The sequence below is a fragment of the Labrus bergylta genome, chromosome 13, assembly GCF_963930695.1.
Source record: "Labrus bergylta chromosome 13, fLabBer1.1, whole genome shotgun sequence".
Classification (NCBI taxonomy): Eukaryota; Metazoa; Chordata; class Actinopteri; order Labriformes; family Labridae; genus Labrus; species Labrus bergylta.
In genome coordinates, this window is record NC_089207.1 from 24,409,712 (window position 1) to 24,434,057 (window position 24,346).

At 38.7% G+C, this 24,346-nt stretch overlaps 1 protein-coding gene across 2 annotated transcripts in view; it reads right to left on the reverse strand.

Annotated features, from left to right (window-relative positions):
* erbb4b (erb-b2 receptor tyrosine kinase 4b) overlaps nucleotides 1–24,346 on the reverse strand; it is a 317,502-nt gene that overhangs the window by 11,826 nt on the left and 281,330 nt on the right. For both annotated transcript variants that reach the window (XM_065962193.1, XM_065962192.1), the window contains exons 21-25: nucleotides 8,817–8,972; nucleotides 5,618–5,693; nucleotides 3,543–3,689; nucleotides 1,549–1,646; nucleotides 812–982 (exon numbers count right to left, since the gene is read on the reverse strand). In XM_065962193.1, coding sequence (XP_065818265.1) covers nucleotides 812–982; nucleotides 1,549–1,646; nucleotides 3,543–3,689; nucleotides 5,618–5,693; nucleotides 8,817–8,972 — 648 coding nt within the window. The remainder of the gene's footprint in view (nucleotides 1–811; nucleotides 983–1,548; nucleotides 1,647–3,542; nucleotides 3,690–5,617; nucleotides 5,694–8,816; nucleotides 8,973–24,346) is intronic.

The following is a 24,346-nucleotide window of genomic DNA, read 5'->3' on the forward strand; positions in this document are numbered from 1 at the left end:
TATCAACACTATAATCACTGGCTTCACTGGGTCCAATCTTTAATTTATTTCTAATTTTTAATAATAATCTGCATATTTTTAAGAAACAGTTGTGCAATGTTCTTACCATCAATTTTAAAGGTTTTTATTTTGGGGCTTTTCCGTGCCTTTATTTTAGACAGCAGAATGGATAGAGTCAAGAACCGAGGAGAGAGAGACAGAGAGAGAGAGAGAGAGAGAGAGAGAGAGAGCGAGAGAGAGAGAGAGAGAGAGAGAGAGAGAGACAGTGGGGAATGACATGCGGGAAAGGAGACCCAGGTCGGATTCGAACCTGGGCCGCCCACTTGGAGGACTACAGTATATCCGGCATTCATGGGGCCAGTGGACTAACTGCTAGGCTACTGGCTCCCATTCTTGCCAATAATTGGCCCTTTTCTATTGAACTTAATGTAGGTGATAGGGAACAAAATCACAGCCCTTGTTTTTAAATATGACAAATAATGTGGAAATGTTTTTGGTACAAAATATTCCTTTTTTGAGAGCCTATCCTCTTTGCGTCTAAAAAAATAAACACTTTCAAGGAAAACAAAGAGGTCTAAATTATGAAGAGAAATGCTTGATTTGACTAATTCTGACTTTTAAATATTTGTATGCACCTCAAAACAGAATTTTGTTTTTTACTATCCATCTTGTGTATTTTAAGCACTTAAGGATGGGACCCTCAATGGGGATACATGGATGCAATTAATTTATTACAACAAACCAAAACAGTTTTCAGTGTACTAATATCATTTTTAAGACAGGAAAAAGTGGCATGGTTAATAGAAAGTACCTTGTTGGAGTCTATGCGTGTGCGGGGGGTGTATGCCAGAGGTGGAATGTTGAAGGAGTGCGGCACTAGGTACTCTTCAGCATCCATCAGGTCCTCCAGCTCCTCCTCGTCCAGGAGGCTCTGGAAGAACTTGCTGTCATTTGGGCTAGGCAGCTTCATGCGGTCATCGCCCTAGGAGAAAATGTGTGTCCATGTATTGCACAAGTGGAATTAATGTTCATTTAGACACTTGGAAGGCTTTTTACACATATTTGCATAACTTACAAATATCCTAATACCAGCATGTCCCCTCTCAGGTTACTTTGTAAGTATTTATAAATTATTTGACTTTCACACATAAAAAAGCAAAGTGGTGATTAAAAGGAGAATCAAATATCTAGGTGCTTGATTAGGAAGCTTTTAAAGTCTGTCATTTTATATAACTTCTGCTTTTGATATAGGCTTTTCCACTGGCTATTGATCTGAGCCCAGAACAATCAGTTTATGGTAAAACAAACAAGTATGTATTGAAAAGATGGGCTATTTTATCTCAAGAAGTTAACCAAAGTGCTATATTATCAACACCTTTTCTTAACCGTTTGAAAAATATTAGACACTGACACATTGATAATCACAAAGGAAGACTTGGAAGTTCACTTTGATGGTAGTGGACATATTCTGTTTTTCATACAAAGTTAAAAAAAAGGTTTATATTTAATATCGATGATTTTTTTTTCCTGTCATTAAGATTTACTCACCTGTATTACAAGGTATCTCTGTGGATCACGAGCCATCCGAGTAAACTCCGCAGCCAGCTCCTTGAACTTGGGCCGACTGTCTGCATCAATCATCCAGCCTGAAAAACATGTTTGCCCTTAGACTCTGACCAATGCGAGGTTTAAAATACACGCTGTAGATACTGACATTCAAACCCCTTGGAATGTGTAATATATTTTTGTATGTCCAAGTTCCCCCCACAGCATGTCATTCTCAACAGTGAGCAAGAGCCTCATCCACATCCATCAAGATCACTTTCTATCCTGCCTCTCTGAGAACTTAAGTGCACATAAGTGGGAGGGAAGGTGCATGCATAGGGTATTTGTCAGTGATGATCAAGAGGAGCATTTCTGTAGTCTTCACACTTTGCTGTCAAGGGTTCTTCCTACGCCGACAATGTCAAATAGGTACGCCATGAAAAAAACATTCATGATAATTTGGCAGTGATACAAATCATTTGAGTCTTACATAAACATACATTTTTCATGATAAGAAAATACTGATATGGCTGCTGTATAAATGACTACAATGATAGTATTGCAGCATCTCGACCTTATTAGCCAGATAAGTATTCTTCCTTACTTATTCAACCCTCCCCTTCATTCCTGATGTGCCAAGATAAAGGTGAATGCGTACTGAAAGTAGGTCACACATGTATCTTTCAGCCTATGTACCAAATGACCATAATAAATAATCTCAAAATGTCATAGAATTTGAATTATGACATGTGCAAATACTTGAAACAATATTTCCCATTTGAAATGGTCTCAAAAGATTTTCCATTCAAACCAATTTCCATTAGTGTAACACTCTTATTTATTCCATAATGAACAATTACATGTTTTTTGTTTTTTTTACTGAAGTTATCTTAATTGTAATTTCCTTTTTTCATCCAATCTAAAGATAAACACTGTTTCATCATTAAAATGGCCATATGGAGAAATGTGCACTGCTGCCAATTTCCCCTTGAACACATGGGGACAATGCCAGAGCAATCATGTAATCGGCCCTGAGTGGAGCCTGTTCTACATATCTAGGGAAATAAGAGACAGATATTGAGATACATGGATTCATATACAAGTGTATGAATAAGGAAACATGTCAAATTAGAATGTTTTTATCTTGGTAACTAGTTTTATGCTAACAAAGTCTGCAGTGATTACGAGGAAGTGCACTGCAATCACACGTGTGCAGTACTATGTGTATCAGTGTGCTTGGGCTTATGAAGACTGAAAGTAGTGTTGGAAAAAAAGAAAAGAAAAAGAGAGGCAGGTAAAAGGCAGGTGACAGTGACCTCCCCCCTGCAGTGTGAGTGTGTGTGTGTTAGCTTGCCAGGTTGGCTCAGGTTCAGGGTGTCAAAAGAGCCAAGGTGACAGTGAGGGCCAGAGGCTGCAGCTATAGAGGACAAGGCCGGGGTGGCCCTGGCATCGAGTCTTTGTCCTGGCAGCCTCGGCCAGAGGTTACAACGCCACCTGTGACCCCTGGGGGCACTGACTGCACGACAGCAGTGACCAAACCAACATGTTCGGACTAGGGGTCAAAGCCGGCCCAGAATAATGAGTTGACTTTTCCGGAATGTATCGCTTTCGCTGCGACACAAAAGCTTCAAAATTGTGACAAGAACAACTTTAAAAGGCAAACTCGGTTAAATCTGAGAAGAGTATCATTTAGGATTTCACAAAAAACTTCATCCTTGACTCCACTTTGACTCTCTTGTACTCAAACACTGTTGTGGCATTTTGAAAATCACTGAATAAAAAGTGTCACTTTGTGTGCTTCAACTAAAAGTCAGTTGACCCTCACTTCACCCTTAAAAACTCATGGACTTTTATTCTTTTGGAAACCCAATGGATGGGCATAAAAACGAAAAATTACTTGTAATAGAAGCAATCAAATTTTTGTGGCTTTTCTTTGGCGGTGTTTGTTTCAACATATAATGTAACTTGATATTTGGGCACTCTGATTCTCTACTTACATTTGACCATGACCATGTAGACGTCAATGGTGCAGATTGGCGGCTGTGGAAGACGCTCTCCTTTCTCTAGAAGGTCCGGGATGTCTCTGGTGGATATCCCGTCGAATGGCTTCCCACCAAAGGTCATCACCTCCCAGATAGTTACACCTTAAAAGAGCAAGAGGCACGGAAGAAAAGACACAAAAGAAAAAAAGAAGATAAAGAGAGAAATCAGCATAGTACAGCAAAGTGATAAAGAAGCTCCCAGAGAAAGGAGCAAGTAAATAGAATAAAGATGAGAAGAAATCAGAAGAAGGGTAAAGAGTACATATGATTAAAGTTGGGTAAAAAGAGGGGGGGGGGGTTCGAGAAGAGACAAGCAAAGACATGGAAAAAGAAGTGAGATAGTTGCAGAGGGAAAACGGGAGAGACAGACCAGGACAAGAAAAAAGAGGAGAAGAAAGTGGAATGAGGAGGAAAAGCAAAGATGTGAGGAAGCCGAAGAGATCAGAGGGGATGTAGAGACAGGGGAGAGTGCGAGTGTGTAGAAGAAAAAAAGGAAGCCAAAAAAAAAAAAAAACAGAGAGTAAGGAAGAGAGGACAAGATAAGAGAACATAAGTCAACAGAGGACAGAAGATGAGTGGAGGAGTGGAACTAATCACAGCCTTGAAAGTCATCAGTCAATCTGAACTTTTGGCACTCTTCAGTCTTAATCGTGTTAGTGTTAATGAGCTAATGAGTGGTAAGAAGAGTAAATGCACTCTATCAGATGGAGAGATGGATAATAGCCCACGGTCATAGAGGACCACTGGGGACATGGAGGCACTAAACCATACTCATACTCTTAATCAAACGCACATTATTCCCTTTGATATGACCCCTCTTGCATATTTTTTTTTGGGGGGGAAATAATTTATTTCTGGCTTCAAGAGTCACTGTTGGACAGGAAACTGTTCTATGCAATGTAGCAATAACAATCAGCCAGAAAGTAGTTAAGAGTCTAGTGGCTTTAAAAAGGCAAACTTGCTTCTGCAATCTGCGGTCTTCCTGTTCATATCTGTTCATATATCCTGTCATTACTTTCAATGTAACCACCGCACTCTTCTGCCTGGACTATCGGCATCCATGTCAGTCAGGGAACAATGTTACTAATGTTCACTAACACAAAGTCCAAAGCAGAGTCACTGTCCTTCTACTGACACAGGCTCAACACCCAGGTTTTCTGTTCAGACACAAATGAAGGCGTTTACTGTTTTGCATTTCCAATAAAAAATTCAAAGTTATTCCATATAATAAAGTTGTGATGTGCTTAAGTGCTGATGAATGTGCTTTTCAGAGAAAGTTCACAATAAAACTTAATCAAAATGTAAACTAAAGAGGACAATAAATGCAAGAGATAAGAGTTTAATTTATCATTTAAAAAAATTCTAAATTGGTTGAACAAATGGATTCTAAGACGGAATTTAACATTGTGGACAAAGAGATGTCATGTTAAGGGGAAACTAAAGTCTTGGGAAAGCAAGGGAGCATTTTTAGCCCATTTAAAGGATTTTGATAGAAGGAGGAACATAGAGAAGAATACTGGTGCCAGCTTAGGTAGGTAAAAAAAAACACATAAAATAGTCTTTCAATTTATTGTTCACAAGTAACCAGTAAAGGGAGGGTAATATAGGGGTCAAATAATCGGTCTCTACTAGTACCAGTGACGGGTCTTTTAAACAAGCTGCAAGTAAGAAACATGAATAAGATCCTCATGACAAGAAAAAGGCACATAAGACTTCAATAAGTATCTCTCAAATAGAGAGGTTTTTGTGTTTGTTGCCCAAATGTGAGAATATGTAAAAGTTATAACTCGCAATAACAATACATATGTTGTTAATGATCAAACTCTTGAAAATGAATGAATGAAATAAAAACAACCTATAGATGATGTTGCACAAGTTGTTCTTTTTCTTAAAGTACACTTTAATAACCTTCTCACAATGAAGTAAGTTCACTAAATTAATATGTTTGCTCTCTGGTATATGAAAACGCTTGGTCCTTAAGCGTTTTCATAAATTATGCATTTCCATAAAAAAGGAAACTTCAGGCTTACCGTAACTCCAGACGTCACTCTGATGAGTGAACTTCCTGTAATGGATACACTCCAGGGCCATCCATTTGATTGGCATCTGCCAGGTAAAAGCACAAAACATCAATATATAATACAAATGTTGAATAAACATAAAATAAATTAACATTTCTTCAAATGAAACAAAAGATTTGGGTTCAGATGGAACCAGAATGATTGGGCAGATCTGGTCTTGAAAACCAGAGAGGAACACCTCAATGGAGAAAACAAGGTTGGATGTACACCCCCCCCCCCCCCCCCCCGCCCACACACACACACACACACACACACACACACACACTAACCAGCTACCAGCTGTACTGGAATAAGGTGGAGCAAACGGCAGGACGGTCTAGGATGCAGCTTAGTGCTGTGATTAGATTTGAAGGCCAATTCTATTGATTACAGTGATGGAGGGTGAAGGGAGGTGAGTGTCGAGGGTAAGTGTGTGTCTGTCTTTCTCTCAGTGGAGGGGATAATACCAGAACGCTCAGCATTGACACAAACCATGATAGACACACTTAAGCAGGCTAAGAGAGGATGAAAAAGGCTTTCCTGAGAAGAGGTGGTTTGAAAGCAAAAGAAAAGAAAAAAAGAGAGAGGAAAATGATGAACAAAGATTTGGAGAGGCCAAACGCCCATGTATACAGAGCTCCAAGGATGTATCTGTTTACTTTGTTTATAGGGTTTTGAGATCCCTCTTCCCCAAAGTAAATTAAACGGTCCAATAGAGCAGAATTGAATCTAACTGACTCCACTAAAACCGTCCTTTGTGAGGAGCTTATTTCATCTCTCAGGATATAAAACCCTAATTAATGTCTGATGTTGTATTTTACAGCATGTTAATGGTATGGTGCAAAATAATAATTCAACGATAATGTATGTCAATGAGTCTCTATAACCAAACACATGATATTCAGGCTAAAACATTTCTATTGTAAATATAGACAAGGCCACTTTACCACCACAATGACTTCTATCACTGACAGGACTGGATTAATCACTCTAGTCATACTAGTACAAATATCACATTGTAACATTACCTTTACTGCATTCATTCCAAAATTTAAAATCAACCAACTGATGGTTTTGTGCAATTTAGTTTTTCCATATTCTTGTTGAGACTTACAATAGAAAAATAACTTTCAATCCCGCCCATTGATATGGATACAGCAAGCACCAGGGGAGCTCATTAATAACAATGACGACAAAAGAAATAACCCGCCAATAATTTGAACTGGTAGTTTTAAAGCTCACTCATTTCCAGGTCTATTTTCTTTCCTAACATACGGCTTTACACCTTGGTCACACACAACACGAAAGTAAAAGCCATCAGTTCTCTCTCTTCAAGAAGTCAGTCAAATTGTTGGACAGGAAACCCTTTTATTTCCTGTATTGCTACTGTATATAGTAAGTGGGTATGACAGATTCAATCGCAGGCTGATCGCTTTGAGGACTGTAGCTTCTGTACATGGGTCACGCAAACTAACCATCAGGCCACTGGTTCCCCTTGGGTATGACATTTTTAACATAGACAGTTACCAAACTGTCATGGATGTTTTTCTTGTTTTTAAACGACCTGCCCTCTCACCATTAAACCATTGTATCCAACAAAAACACAGAATAGCAGGATAAATACCAGAGCACAAACTAGGAGAGACTGTTACGTACCTATAGGCATCAAACTAATTATCGTCAAATGGTGGTGTCACACATTTATGGAACAAATTACCAGCACTTATCAGACTCCGACAACTACTTAGGCTAAAACAAAAACAAAAACATTAAAATATTTTGTATTTCCCTCCTCTGATGACCATTCCCGAGGGGCTTCTGGCTCATGCTCTATTGTTTTTCCAGCATAGTGTATGTGGTTCTGTTACTAGTTATGTGTACATGTTGTTTGTAAAACTTTTTGTGAGTTTTTCGGTGCACTGTGTTGTGGTCAGTCCTGTTGTAAAATGTGTGTTAAATACCTGCTTTAGGATTACGGATGCAATTTAGCTTTGATGCTAAATGACACGTGCTGCTGTTATGTCGATTAATGCGTCATGTCCAGATTCAATTACCGTATTTTCCGCACTATAAGGCGCACTTAAAAGCCTTTAATTTTCTCAAAAAACGACAGTGCGCCTTATAATCCGGAGCGCCTTATATATGGATCAATTGGTTAATTGGTTGATCCATACTGGTTGTACACGGCACTCAGCGACACTGACTCGGATAATGACGAGAGGGAGCCGGGCATGTTGGATGCCGTACTCGCCCAACTGTTCAATTCGGACACTGAAGAAGAAGAATTCGAGGGATTCGTGGACGGGGAATGAACTGAAAAAGTGAGCTTTACGTGTTATACGTAACTGAACAATGTTGAGTTACGCACTAACGTTTGAATTAGCGGTATCAGACTGTGTTTCTTTTACGTGTTTACAACTGAACAAGGCCGGGAGATATTGTGAATATGCACATTAACGTTTGAACAACGTTGAGTTATTGTGAATGCACTATATTTATATATTCACAATATCTCCCAGCCTTGTTCAGTTGTAAACACGTTCTATTCTATGCGCCTTATAATCCGGTGCGCCCTATATATGAAAACAGTTCTAAAATAGGCCATTCATTGAAGGTGCGCTTTATAATCCGGTGCGCCTTATAGTGCGGAAAATACGGTAGTTCAATACATTATACCTAGCCTGTATAAATTAACAGGTTAACGCAAGTCTTTAGTCTTTATTCACATGTGTTGAGCTAAGTAACTAAGGTCAAGTCCTCTTTAACCTGCAGGCTATTCGTGCAGCCTTTGAACCTTGGTTCCCCTTCACCTCCAAACCCACAGCAGGAAATCACTGTGCTTGGACAGTAAATTGATAAGGCTGCTTGTTCAGGCTTCACTATTTTTAACAGTTATGTGTGTTGTATCCACCAATGAACTCTTGGAGAAACTCTTGAATGTCAATCTGTCCCTTTTTTAAAGCCATTGTCTAAATTCATCAGGGATTAAATATGCTGCAATTAGCTATTCACATCATATACTGTTTCAGGAGCTCATCCTAGCCTCCTCAGTATTTTGCACTGTTAGATGTCAAAGTTATCAAATGTAGACAAACCAGCTTTATGTTTATTTGTGGGATTAATGATCTGATAGTGTAAAGTAAGCGTGTCACAGAAGCAATGGATTTACCTTTCCTCCATCAGCATTGTACTCTTTTTCATTGACATCCAGAAGACGAGCCAGGCCAAAGTCTGTGATCTTGATGTGGTTGGGAGATTTGACAAGGACATTTCGGGCCGCCAGATCTCTGTGGACCAGCCTACGCTCTTCCAGATACATCATCCCCTGAAACACACACACAAAAAACAAAAACACAAGGAGCTATTATTTTCTATGATGTTCAATTCCAAACAATGCACCTATCTGCAGTCATGAGTTTGCTCTGCTTAAGCCATAACCAGCACGGACACACATGCATGTATGACTCCTGTTCCACACCACCATGTGTCTTCATCATCATCACTAAGAACATAAAGACCCCATTAGATTTTCTATAATTATATGTTATCATCATTACCACCACATTGTTTTTTTTATGGTTATAATTCTCATCAATCAACAACTAGAGTGTGGAAAAGCCCCTCTTTAATGCCAAATGCTTGACGATGCAATAACAGCTGAATCCATAAGCATCAACCCAGAGGCAGGTTTTCAATTATAAACGGGACCCAGAGGAATGACGAATGTTGGAGTAAAACTTTTCATTCAATACGTTCACTGGACAATCGAGAGAAGAAAAAAAAAAACATCACCGTGCTCTTTCTCCCTGTCCGCACTTTAATTAATTAATTGATTGTTTGCCTTCAACAAAGGCAAAGACGTTTTCCTCTGATATTCTTGGATGTTCTACCAAAATTCCTTATCATTAAAGTACGAGATGTATTTCTATGGGATCTTTGCTCCTGTTTTTTAAAGGCCAAACATGAATATATAAATTAATCACCCACAAAAACACTTTCTTTTGAATATATATTTCCATTAAAGGAGCTATATTTACTCTTTGTACATTGGAATGTGTTATTAGGACTATCAGCACTAACTAGTTAATCACGATTAATTAAGGTTATCACGATTAATCACATGCTATTTTGTCCCTTTAGGTGCACCGTAGATAAGCCTCTCCCCGTAGTCACAGTGATGGAAAAGAATGGCGCTGCTGAATGCATTTGAATGTCTCATTTCAAAGTAAAACGATCTCAGATAGCTCAGTTGACGAGTCAAAAGTAATATCCACCTTATGACATCACACATTTTACTTGTGGATCCGTAATCAGTTCCATTTTCCGTGGTTAAGTTAATGTCGTAACCTACGATCTACCAGAAGGTCCTTACTTTATTTCAAAATAAAAGCAGAGTTGAATTAAATCAGCAAGTAAAGTACTCTCAGCGAAAGAAAGTACAAAAATTCAAAATAAAAGCCTAACAATTCTTATTTTAGAATGTGAAATAGTGGAATTTCAAACATGAAATTAAAAATGTGATTAATCACAATGACATTTTTTGATCGTCTGACAGCCCGAATAACAATTCATAAAAATGAGTATTGTTGATAGTAAGAAAAACATTTTCCATTTGGAGAGCTTTTCATAAACTTTGACGTGTCAGCCTTAAAAAAACAATATAAAACTGTCGCACATAAATAAATCCAGGTATAAATGTAGATAGAAATATGGGTATCCGAATAGCCACAAAGTGATTTAAGAACTGCTCTGTATCATGTGTAAAAGCTTATTGACATCGTCTGCCATGGATCTAGAGTCAAACCTCTAAACTACATCACTTTCAGAAGGCGCTCTAAAGAGAAAGAAAGATAAAAACTTGAAGGGTCCAAAAGAAGAGAGGGAAAAACATTTAAATGTGACAAGTAACAGAAGCTACTTGGATTTAGAACAGCAAAACAAGGCCTCTATTGAAACCATTACAGATTAGGTTTACCTGAATGGGATGCAATGGAATGAAAGGAGGAGTGGAGGGAGGAGGAGCGAGAGGAGGGGTTGGAATTGGCGGAGTCGAGCGGTGGCAGTCTGAGAGGTGAGATTACATTGCTCAGGCTATAATCACAATGCCTCATTTGGCTACCTCCCGGGGGAGGACATGTATTTCCAACACACACCTGCACATTTACACACAGACTCATGCATACTTGCAGAAATGCTACTCCTGTGGAGATACACCTACATGTGTGTGTATCTGTGGGTCTGTGTGTTACGAGGGTTAGAAAAGGAAAATCTTTGTTGGGCTGGAAAATGAATCTCAAAGCACTTAAATTATGTTCTGATGCATTTCACTCATACACCCTTTTATATCCCTTTAATCCACTGAGAATGGATCCCATTCAAACCCTTCATGGACTTCCAAACCACAATTGCAACAGTAATCGTGATGACTCATGCACATTTAGTCAGACCATACAGATATATCCAACAGACTGGCCTCCAAAACGGTTGAAGATTTTGTCATGCTATTTTAAGATAATGATTTTAATCTGAAAAAACAAAAATGTCTCTTATTTTATAATTCATTCTGACATCATTTTTGAGATGCCTGTTTGATGGCTGGATGGATAACCGAGCAAAGGTCCTGTTTGTAACCATCAGACAGTCAAAATTCTGTTCTCGTTGTAGCTATCAATGGCAATTTTGCAGTTTCCCTGGTTCCTCGTGTGTTTCTTGCCACTTGCGTGTTATATAGCGAGCAGAGATGGAGGGATGGATTATTTCTGTTTGGGTGTTTTATTTTGTTCTGCATGTCTGCTGGTCAGGTCTCGTTAAGCAAACTGTTGCATGAAGTGCTCTACTATTAGCTTCTAAATATATGTATATATATATATATATATCATATTGAGTAGTAGTTTTGTATAGGTTTATTTTAGGAGCTAAGTATGCCTGTATTTAGAGACAGGACAGTGGATAGAGTCAGAAATTGGGGAGAGAGAGTGGGGAATGACATGCGGGAAAGGAGACACAGGTCGGATTTGAACCTGGGCCGCCCTATTTGAAGTCCACAGCCTCCATATATTGGGCATGCGCACTAACCACTACCAGCGCCCAGTAGTCAATCATTTTTAACTAGGCATTTAACTACATTTAATTTGCTACAAGCTGAACAGGCTTTAGTAAACATGTTTACTCAGCTGCTTATTTTTGCTTCCAACATATAGTACATGTAAGAACAGCTTAATACACATTTCTAAAGTCTATATATCTCTTTTATAAAACTTTAATAAAAGGAGTGTTGACATTCATTGATGAACATCCTGTATGACTTCTGCAAAAGTTTGCTGATTACATGTCTGACCCAAAGGAACCTGATGCATTAGTTTGCAACAGAGGATCTCAATGTAGCAGAGGTTCATATGTAAATAAGCTAATGACCTCACCTGACACTGACCGTCACAGTGACGGGGGGGGGGGGGTAGTGCTGCTGTGTGACCAGATGTTCAAAGTCAAGGAAGAATACATGTCAGGAAAAGGCGCACATAAATAGACCCCTGTAAAGCTGATCAACATGAAAACACATCAGATCTTGCAAGCCCTCATAGCTCAACGTGGTATACATAAGGAGAGTAAAATACTTAAGATTTGAAAAGATCACATGATGCCCTTTTCCCACATCATTGAGTCTATGAATGTGTGTGCCACTGCCAGCTTTGTGACAGATTCTTATTTGTACATAAATCGTGCCCGGTAATCTCCTCAATTTTCAAGACAATTAAGCAGTAGAGGGAGAGCGGACGACTTGGCAAACCGTGATTTTTAATTTGCCAGCACAATGAGATTGAAAGGGGGAATTGATGGAAGTGTGCAGGGAGGGAAGTGGCTGCAGACATGCGTGGGCGACCTTTTTTTTTTCTTCTTTTTCTACTCGGTCGCTCTCGTTTACTGCCCTCCCATGTGGACATGGTGAGAAGAAGTTACTGCCAGAGGTTTGTAATTGCATCAAACCTGAATGTGACAACCAGGGAAATCCTAGCTGTAGAAACTGCATTTTAGGTAAGCTCACCACCGGAGGAAATCAGTGGGCTTCAGACAGACTCTGTTATGATCGCACCTCCAGACTACAGCTGCTATCCAATCAGAAAGGATCAGGCTTGTGCCTTACATCCTCTGCAAGGGGAATTTTTATGGAATAGCAAACCAAGGAAAATATATCTATGCTAAGACAAGGCATTCTTTGAATGACAAAGAATTTCAGAAAAATACTAAAATATTACTAAATAAAATGTCAGGTTTGTCACAAAAAACAACAGAATGTTCCAGGCTTTTTACGACCACAGCAATACATTTTCACATTCTGAACAGTTGTATTTATTTTAGTTTTTGCACACTGAAGGATCAATATTTAGACAATGTTTATATTTTTATGCAATAACTACCTGAGCCAAAAAAGGTGCAATTTTAAACCATTCTCATATATTTTCAAAATCAACAATGAACTGTTTTCCAAAGAGATACTGAGTGACTGATTTCTTCCTGACTTATGGTCACTTTCTCTAAAACAAAGCAAATAAACATAATTATTAATGTAAATAACAGTTTTTAAAGATTACTTACACACTTAAAGTGACACACAGTGGTTAAAACTCCACATACGAGGAGCAAAACGTCCACCCAGATTTGCACAATTTGCACAACTACTAACTACACATTCTCAGCCTTACACTACACACAGCGTTTACAAAATACCAAACACAATCATCTTCATTAGACACATTCAAAACTGAAAGGCAGTGTGTGTTAACACATCAACAGTGACACTGAAAGAGCACAATCAATTAGCAATTTCACAAGCACTAGTGAAGACACCTGTAACCATCATACCACACAGAAATCAGAGCTCTAACACAGGAGGCAGGTTTGTGCACAACAATGGAGGACAACTTTGAAGAACGAGTTGGAGGATGAGGTGTTTGCGTAAGAGAAGGATGAGGAACAAGAGGAAAAAGAGGAAGATGAGAAGGAGCACAGACAGAGGAGAAAAAGGCAGCATAGGAAGACAAATAGGAAGAAGGAAATGAGAATAAAGAGGAAGAGTTGTGGCTAGAGGACAAGACGCGACAGTGTTCTTACAGATTAAGTCAGAGCTGCTTGGTCAACTATGTTTTTACTCAATGCTTGCATGTTCATAAGATCATCCTTGGAAATGTCAAAGACATACAGTAATGTTGGTATTTTACTTAGCATGTATCATTAGAAAAGTAGAAATGTTGAACATGTTTTAGATTTAGCACAGCTGTGTGCAGTTGGCGTTGGAAAGATCTAATTTTTTGGAGTTTGGAAGCAGAAGTATAATTTTCTGAAGATTTTAGTTTATATTGTAGTGCTTGACGTTTTGTGCTTTTTGTACATATTTTAGATTTTTATGTGTGGGGTTTTGACAAATAGGGCCCTAGTTTCAGTAACTGTGTTCAATGAAATAGTGAGAAACTGTATCAAAAAGAAAAACTTAAGAAGATGAAGGGAAGGTGAAAAGGGCTAAAGAAGTGCTATTGGTCAGTACGCAGTTTGCGTAAGTGTCCCATTACAAGACAGACGAGGAAAATAACTACTCTCTCAGAAAATACCCTGACCAGCCGTGGTTTTTATGTTGATTTCACAGACTCGTGAACAGAACCTGAATCAATGACACAGTCCCCAGATGTTTTGTGAAGACAGATTTTGAAGGGATGGCAAGGGACAACGGATTAAATCAATAGGAGGAGAGTGAGGAGATGTGGCATTTATTTTTCACCAACTGGCACTTTCCCCTGTTATTTACTTGGGCAAGGGGGACAAACACACACACAAACACCCTTTCACACAGAGGCTGTCAACATGCAAGGGCACACACACACACACACACACACACACACACACAAACACACAGAGAAATCTATAATCTTGTGATTCATCCTGATTCAATGTTATTCATGAGGAAACATTTTTAATGAGATAGAACATCCTACTGAGGCTCTAAACCTCTTGTGTGTTCTGTGTGTCTGTGAATGTGTTAGGTGAGTCATGTTTATTTTTATTATATTGATTCCATGGTAGAGATGAAAGCACTACACTGCTTGCAGTCTGTTCACTTACTGTTACGTTTGCCATACATTTGGCACATGCTTACATTTGAGTGTCATTTATCATGATAATTGACACAATCTACAAGGCTTTTTCTTTTGGTTAGCATTATTTCCAAAGTGACTAATGAGACTCATGCTGGCAAGTAAAGATGTTCATTAAAACCAGTCCAATATTTTGGGTTTAGACTCAACCCTTTTTTTGTCGGGTAATGAGCACCCAAGATTTTAGTAAAGCCTTACTCATGCATGCCATCAAAAAAGCCATCACATTTCCAAACACTTTTGCTGAAACTATAACCAGTAATAGAGCTACTATCAAGGATAAAAGTCCATTGTCTTGAACTTGAGTATGTTTTTATATCTGCTGGGGTCCGTAAAGGAAGAAACTGCACTTGGCTGATGAAGGTTTGGTTGCAGCCAAAGACTGTTAAAAGTTTGTCGACATGAAAGCTTCTGAAAAGTGAAGCCAAAATATTTTGAGCTCCTCCTAGTGACTGGCTGCTGCATAGGTCACAAAGCCGGCCTCCATGTTAAACTGTCAAACTAAAAAGTAAAAAAAAAAAAAAAAAAAGTTTCTAGCTTAAGAGTTAGCTCTTCATAAACTGATTTAAGTTCAAGTGATCCATTTTCAGAAAATGTTACTTGTAATTAGTTTTCTTGTGCCATCAAAAGGAGTACAACCACATGATTGACAACTGTCAAATGTGTCTCCTGCGATGCTGTGTGGACCAGATTAGCATACTAGAGTAGGAACGACGACAAGAGAAAATATAAACACTTAAACAAGAGTCATTGAGCTTACACTAACAATGCTGCTTCAAAGCGACACAAGCATCTATTCTTCTGTTGACTGTATATTTACATGCTGACGGACCTTAATTGGTAAGTTAAACGTGTGTTTTGTTTATTGGAAGGGATTGAATGTGACTTCCGAGGCAGAGTCTATGGGGCAACTCTGGCTCCAAATTATGTCACCAGAGCAGCTTTTCAGCAAAAATAATTTGCCTTCACTTATGTACAACTGGAGGTGGGGGGCATGTTGTCCATCTTTATATACAGTCAATGTTTACTGATTACCCCGTAAATTCATCTTCAGGAGTTGTTTGTCTTTAGTACTGTCAAACAACAGATTCATTAAGAAGCTCCACTGGTAATACTGAACTCTGGTCATTCTTGTCAGCTCTGACTGTACTTGTTACCAGTCAGAGTGCTAAGCTAAGCTTAGCTAATCAAATGCTGGCCTTACCCCTGTCCTTACAATTACCTTCATTTCTCTCACCATATAAAAGATTTAGATCATCAAAGGCTATATTTTTTAAATAAGGATATTATAATAGAGATTCGTTGTAGTGGAATACTATACGTTTAATTTCAAGCACACAATAAAAGACCTGTAAAAAACAGCTGTGAATGAGAGTAATTACATTCTAAACACCAAAGACTCAGAATCATGAGTGTATGACTCATCTTTGTTGTTTTTTCTGTTGTATTGTACAGCCTCATTTGTTGTTTTTAACTGGGCTTCCAGTATTTCTGGAGGGCACAGGGTGTTTGGTGACTGTCTACTTCTGTTTTGTCATATTGTGAGTATCGTTGCAGATTTTTGGGATTTTTTACACTGGTGCAGTGTCTGCTTGACGTAGTGCATGTTTAATGTATGGTTGTGATATAAAAAGATCCCAGTAGGCAGGGGAGAAGGTGAATCACTGTTTAAGGAATGAGGTGAAACGAATCAGATCAGCGTGGAGGAGAAGCTGAGAGAAAGGGGGGAGAAATGATAACACAATAATGATGAAAGCAGGAGGCTTTCATTTCATTTTGAGCTCCCGTGTCAGAATGAATTTAGCAAATGACATTAGGGGGCAGCTTGAATATGAACAATTTGTCTCTGCTCAGACTGTGTTAGCAGAGTGTGATGGGAAACCTTGTCCGTATACATTTATTCCCTCTGATCAATGCTTAATCCACTACCTGAGTACTTGTAGCATATTGCAGGAATTGTCCCTCTTATGTGGAAACATACACAAATAGACTCAAGAGTGAAACCAACTATTCACAATATGCTTTAACCTTTTTTCAATTAAGCATCAGATGCCAAAAGACATGTAACTCTAATCGGAAAAAAAATGTGGCCTCTTACTTTCGGCCTAAATTCTATGAATCTCCATCCATTTTTAACTCTGATAAAAACATTAACTTCCTCATGAAGAAACTCAAAATAACCACCAATTACAGAATATATCAACTAACCACTTGATTTTAGACGGTATTCAAGAGCTGCTGTTTGGGAGTAAATATTATCCATTAAACGCATACAACAACCAATACTATGGTACCAGTAGTTTCAGTTTCTTTAATATCCCTCAAGAAACAATCTCTTGAAAATTTAATTTGATATCACTCCAAAGAATGAAAAGAAAACCCACATGCACACATGTTTAATTAACTCAATCAAGCTATATGATATGAGAACCAATTGTTTACATGAAAAATATGGATCAGACACACTGAACCTAATCTCAAATTTGAATTACTACTCTCTCAGGACCAACCTATCCAACTAGTAAGCCTTTTTTTTTCAAAACTAGGTCTGCTTAACACATACTGTCTGATGTGTAGAACGTTTTATGTGGAATTCAGTTTTAGCTCTCTCACTGCGTTACAACAGCAAACCATGATGAAAACATTGGTACTCATGTAAAAATGTTTCAGAGTTAAGTCTTTTGTATTTTTGTGCACAACTGAATTCAGCTTTTTAAACCACCCATTTATCAACTCTGGCAAAACAAAGCTGTTTGTATGCACTATCATGCAGAGACAATGAAGAACGTAGCTACTCCTATAACTTAGTTCATTCGCTTTTTTCCTGGATATGGCGGAGCTGGGCCATTGCAAATTGTAAATGGACTGCAACTATATGGGGCCTTTGTGGTCTTCCTAACACTCAAGATGCTTTTAAGTAATGTCAACATTAACCTATTCAAACATATACTGCACTTTTCTTTCATGCTCTTGATGCCATCTATCATTACATTGACACTCTCACCAATTGGAGCAATTTGGGCTTCCATATCTTGCCCAGGGTTACAGGACATGAGGGCCAAAGGGCCCGGAACAAACCACCAATATTCAGATGAGTGGTGGACCCGCTGTACCACAGGCATCGCGTTACGTCTGCCATACTTCCTACGACACAGCCAACATAAGGCCTTCAATATTTGGGGCTCTTCTTTGATTGACATCACATGATAAATTCAACATGTTCCTAATTAGGTTAATGGTAACATAACATTTGTGAATAACTTTGTCATAATGTTGAATATATATTGTGCCGCAGGTTAGCTCTAACTAGTTGGCTTTACTATTTGATTTTCTCTGTCCAGATCTTGGCCAGACACAAGTTTCATCAACAGATATGCATAAGTTCATTCAGCAGAGTTGATGTTTGTTGGCATGGAGTTTAATCATGAATCTTTGGTTAACATAAATACAAGCCATATCATATCATTTAATGAATTAATTCAGTTCAGTTTAAACAATCAATAGGCCTACTAAAAACTGTAATAGTTTTTGATAACATTAGATAGATCGATTGATACTTTGGGACCCGTGAATGGGGATAACAGGAAACTGATTTGTTGAAACAAAAAGGTGAAATGACATGTGGTGCTCGGAAAGATTGTGTAAAATTGAATGGCAGTGGTAGCCAACTTGGGGGACCAGGTTATGATTCTGAAGGAGAAATTGATTCCAGTTGTGTTTTTGCAGCAGAACTGTCAAGCAGACATCACTCCAAATAGGATTCAACCTCTTCCCTGTATCTGTCACTGTGGTAGCTGAGCAGGGATTGACCTCCCTTGGCCACGGCTGTTGATTCTTTCCAGTTAACATTCCTGCTGTCATAGAATTCATATCTTCGGCTTCCTGTTGAATAATAAAGTCTGAATTAAATTTCATCCCATGAATCTAAGTGCTTGGTCTGAGATCTTGCAGAATTGCGAAGTTTTGTGTGGAGTCAGACTTTTTTGAAATAAAATTGTATTAATTGCTTTCTTTACACCAGGGAAAGAAAGGAACAGTTAAAACAGGTTTCATGATATAACTTCTGAAGAAAGTACGATTGGCAATACAAATTAAAGAATGGAGGGACCGAGGGAATAACAGAAAAATCCTCATCAACTTTCCATCAAGTATCCACATACTTTCTCTAATGGGTTCTACGAAATATTTGGTCTCTACCTCTATACTTGTTATGTTTAGGCTTGAAGAAAGAAAATAATCTCATTTTGTTTCAAGTTAAATTAGTGTTTAGATATGAGTTACCTGTAATTGCAATTGTGAAATAAACAAAAACCTGAGACAGTTAATAGGAGTAAAACAGTGCCTATTGAGAAAAGTCAGGCTTATATATTCGAAGCCCTTCATCCAGCTGGCTCCTATGAATGAATGTATGAAGACCCTTTGACCTCAGCAGCCACAGGAGGAGGGACAAAGAGAAAAGCCAAAGTAGAGATAGTGAGGCAAAGAACTACGGGACTGCAATGTAAAAACACTCATTTAAAGCTTTTTTAGGTCAGAATTGTGTGTAAATTGTAATTTTCTAGTTTGCTCACAGTCATAATTGTTGGCAGTAACACAGAGGTTGTTGAACAATCCAACACATTCAGTATTTCTGGCCATATTTATAATCCATTTTGATGACAGTTATGGTCACTTGTGTATGGTAATTTTAAATACACACTCATGCCAACTGGTTTTTTGCAGTGTGAATACATTAACTTGTAACTTGGCAGGTCAAGCTTCTACATTCATGATGAATGCTGAAAAGGTGCGGTTTCCAAATCACCTTTACAGCATTCATTGTGATGTAATATACAGAACCAAAGTGTTGTGTTTCATTTTGTGTTTTATTTAAGACGGGGCCAGCGGGAGGCTCACAGATTCAACGGTTCAAATGAGTTTCAGCTTACAATAAAATAATAAGACAAGAACAAATGTATAAACGTTATTTTAAATGAGCAACATTCTCAAGCATTCACCTAAAAAGCCTTTTTTACTGTACATTTCTAGTTCAATGTGGGACTTTTATGCCACTATGACGTGTCTATCAATGTAGCTGTCAGATGCATAAAGATGGGATGTAGTTGTCCAGCCACTGAGCCCCTATCAGAGGTAGTGATGGAGGCTAAATCAAAGCTTGATCCAAAGGCAACTGGCCTTAGAAAGATCTTTAACATGTTTCACCTCAGCTCCAAAAGGCTTCTTCAGTTCTAAACTAACTGGTGGACGGAGCTAGAAATGTAAGCCTCTGTGAGGCATTAGCATGCTAATAATCAAGGATGGTCCCGTGTGTGGGTCATTGGGGTCACATGGCTTCGGTTGATTTGAGAGAGAATTCAAAACAGCATTGTAAGTTGGTGATAGATGGTGTCCCTCTGCTAAGGGATGGTTTATCCCTCTTAACATAGATGGCTTCGTAGTAACAGAGGCCTGACATGGGGCCAAATGTTGATCAATATAACCTGGTGGAATCTCTATGCCGAAAAAAGATTTGTGATGTCTGATGACGTATTATTTGTGTGACCAACAACAAAAGTTGAAGGAGTCTGTCTCTTTGTACCATGTTGTTCAAAATGCAGAGCAGATTCTGTACACTGAGATGAATTCAAACTTGACAGTGGACAATGGATTTAAAAAAAATTCTGGGGGTTAGATTTGCATCAAAGTGGTGTCTAACTTGCATCCAATGCGTACAGGACTGTAGTCTCTGTATACTGGGCACCTAATTACTCTGTGGTGTATCTACCTATTGTACTAAACTGGCGCCACAAACATTATTGTATATTTCAAGCACTTGCCGCTGCTGTTGCCTTTTGTATGCCTCACTCTCGATGATGATGATGACGCTATATTTTATGTCATGCCTGTCGCCTCCCATCTGTTTCCGTACTGCCAGGACGCATCGTAAAATCACAGTCTAGGACACCTTTATAGGCATTGAAGAATCAGTGTAACAGTACAAACGTATTACAATGGAGGAGCACCTTTATAGCATTTTTGTGGTATCACTTTGTGCAAAGGGGTAAAGATTAAACTAAACTAAAGTCTGCACATCACCCCCTCCCCATGAGAGCGCATGAGGGAAGAAGGTGGGATTCTCCTGTCTCAACAGCATGTGTGGGTGATGCTTTTGTCAAAATTAGAAATGTCAGATCTGCCAAACTGTCCAATAAATCATGAAGTAATATTTGCAATATTTTACCCAGTCAATTTGTTGTGGTTGTCTTCAATTCTGATGATGCAATTTGATTATTTTTGTTTTTGAACATGATCACTTCCTGATGTTTTTATAATAAAGTTTGCACTGACAACAGGCAAAGCAGGAATATCTGCATCATGCATATGTGAAGAATCCCCCTTTCAAAAAAATGTTCTTACTTCGTCTCTTTCCTTGATCTAGATTATTTTACTCTATGGGGGTGTGCAGCTCTGTGTTGTGTCTGACGTATATAAAGAAGGTAGGAAGCTGGGCAAAAATAGAAGAGATATGACGGCATATCATCGACATCTATGGTCTGTTGGGGTCTGAGGGGTTTGGTTGAGAGGGTGCAAAGGGCAGGATCTGCAGAATAATACGTTTAAGACCAAAATAGAAAAAGGACACATAAAGATCACACGCCGTGAGGGCAGGGAAAATACAAACACTCAGCAGAAACACGTCCGTCTTTTCCTCTTCATAATTGAATCATCTCATACTGATGGGTCAGAATGAAAGACTAGGCCATGGTTTGGAAAGGGCGCGATTCCGCAACTCATTCTTTCAGTCTCTGTCTCTGCAGGGGCATCAGTTCACTAAATTCAAAGTGAATTCCCAGCATCAAAAATCCTCTAGGGACAATTTAACTTTCACATAGCAAAAGGATACAAGGGCTAGAAGCAGCGGGTTCAAAGTTCATGCAGGGCAACAGATGGAGGAAACAGTGTGTCGTGCAGCAACACTTTGTGGCAAAATGTCAAAGAGATGGAGGGCTTTCTCACTGCCATGTAAACCAAATGGATATCACTTTGTATTTATTACCTTGCATACCTTAAACTCAACTTTTATTATAATTTTAGTAGCTACTATACATACAAAATCTGCGCCTATAGCTGCTGGGATGAAAAATGACAGTTACTTGTTCAACGCTATGAAGAGAGATAAAAGTGAAATTTAGCCTGATTTGTCCAGTGATGTGATTTAATTTTAGATTATACTTGATTTTTGCTCTCTATTATAATGATAACAGTACAGACAGCATGGATTTATTTGAAATTTGAATTTTTTTTTTTTCTATTTTGGCATATCTCTTTTTTTCTTACTTTTATATATATGTTTAAATGTTGCACTGTTATTATTTAATGACTGTCCTTTGTCTCTCTCTGCCTGAGCCAATGGTGGCAACATTGCACAATATTGAACACTTGCTCATTCTGGGCCAGCATAGAACCTGGCTGTGGGATTTTAGGAACAGCCAACTCCTGTGGCAGACACATGCCTGTAAATAATTCAAACACATCCCAATATTGTTGCTATGAGTATAAATGTTGTGTTGCAATGCAGAGAAGCAAACACGTAGCAAGATAGTTTAATGGCGAGAGAAGAGTAACGCCAGGTAAAAACAAAAAAAGTGTTTCTCCATGTGTCTGAATGCATGTGTTACACAGATTGTGGGATGCTGCCTTGCTTCCTGTCAGTTTACCGCTACAGAGTCACTACTGCCAGCATGCGGGTGCGCCATGCCCCCACAGGCACGTTTGGGATCAGGTGGCATATTCATAACACACGCCAACAACATGACCTTGTCCTGGAAGGGCCCGCACATGCCCAGTGACGGGGGCAAGCAGGGCCAACGGGGTTAGCGGGAGAGGAGGAAGAATGAGACACCAGATGGAGATGTTAATGCACTTGGCATGGTGTAATCTACTGCCGTCCCTCTCTGTCCTGCTCTTTCTCAATTTCAGTCTGTCTCCGTCTCTCTTACGCTCTCTGCCAATGAGTACACACAGCAGAAAAATGTCATTCTTAAAGTGCCATAATGAAATATATGAGTGGTCAGCTTCTATCGACTGCCAAAAAAGCGGCAGCCACATGATCAGCTCTCTGGAACAGACCCACTCAATTTGTGTCCTCCTCAATTAAAGGAGTCTGTAATTTGCAGTGGGTAAATCACAACAGAAGGAGCTAAACTGGCTAATTACAGTGGAGAGCCAACCACATTTTTGATGAAGTAGTATTAAAAAACAGGCTAAATACTGTTATAATGGGTAGACATATTTGTAGTTTTTATTTGCAAGGGCTGCTATGATAATTTAATACTTAAACCAATGTTAGACTTTAATGCCCTTAGAATATTCTTATGACGTGGTAGCTAAATATAACATGTGTGTATGAATGTTGCTTACAGCTACATGTAAGCAATAAAACAATGAGCTCACTCAATTTAGAAAGATTTCATTTCATTTCAATTTTGATAATTATTTGCATTATATCAAATGTATGAAACCAAATGTTGCTGGTGTGGAATTACCATACCAAAAGGTGTTAAATCTGTTTTTGATATGTTGTCACACAATGTTTGCAAAATGTTAGGAGTGTGTAACTTCACACATGCAAACAAACAAGAAAATAACTTGTTCAGGTAAACACCCAGTAGGTCATGCCAGCTGGACGTTTTGTGTTCTGTCAGGCTTTTGTGATCTAAAATGGGAAGGTAAAAAGCCAAAGTGATTGACCCATCACTGTTGATGTTCACTTTGAGTGATGCATCTGCTGCTACCATGGCAACTTGGCAAGATTTCTGCGCTCAACAGATGATGATGTCACCAAACTGTCAGGCGAATATGTTGAAGCATTTCTGAGTTACCACAGAAGATGGAAAGTTTGTGTATAACTTGGGAATTTACTGCATGCTGTAGCTTTTGCAACTGCATTACAGGGGTCGGATCAGAGTGAAAAACAAACCTAAAATCACCTGCTCACTTAGCCATTGAAGACACAAACGAACATAAATTCAGTTCCAGAGAAGAGAAACAAAATTAAAGTTATTTTTAATTTGGTCTGTTTTTCAGGTTTTGCTCTATGGGGATAATGCTCGCTGGATTTTGGATAATTGTTTTTCTCTTATTTTGTTAAGGTTTTGCAGCTTCTGTCAGCGTGCTCCTCCATAATGAAACAAAGTAGTGATCTGTTTCTGTGCATGTGATTTTTTTCTAAATAAGCTTAAGCTAGGTGTAAGCTTTTCTTTTCAACTGTCAGTCATTTACTCTTTACTCTGTCAAGATGGACAAGTTCACAAAAGTAACCCTATCTAAAGAGAGAGGGAGGGAGAAAGGAGAATGGGAAAGAAGAGAAGAGAGACTAAAATGTTCACTTTTTGACCCCATGTATTCAAATATTCCTTTAATTTAAAGCATATAAACTTTGTTCAGGCCTAGGACTCATATTAAACAGGAGAAACATGAATCCGTTGAGTCATTGTCTTGAAAAGTGTATCCCACCTCAGAAATGTCTGAAAAAAATAAATCCATCTTGCATTTCCATGTGCATGTTTGGAATTTT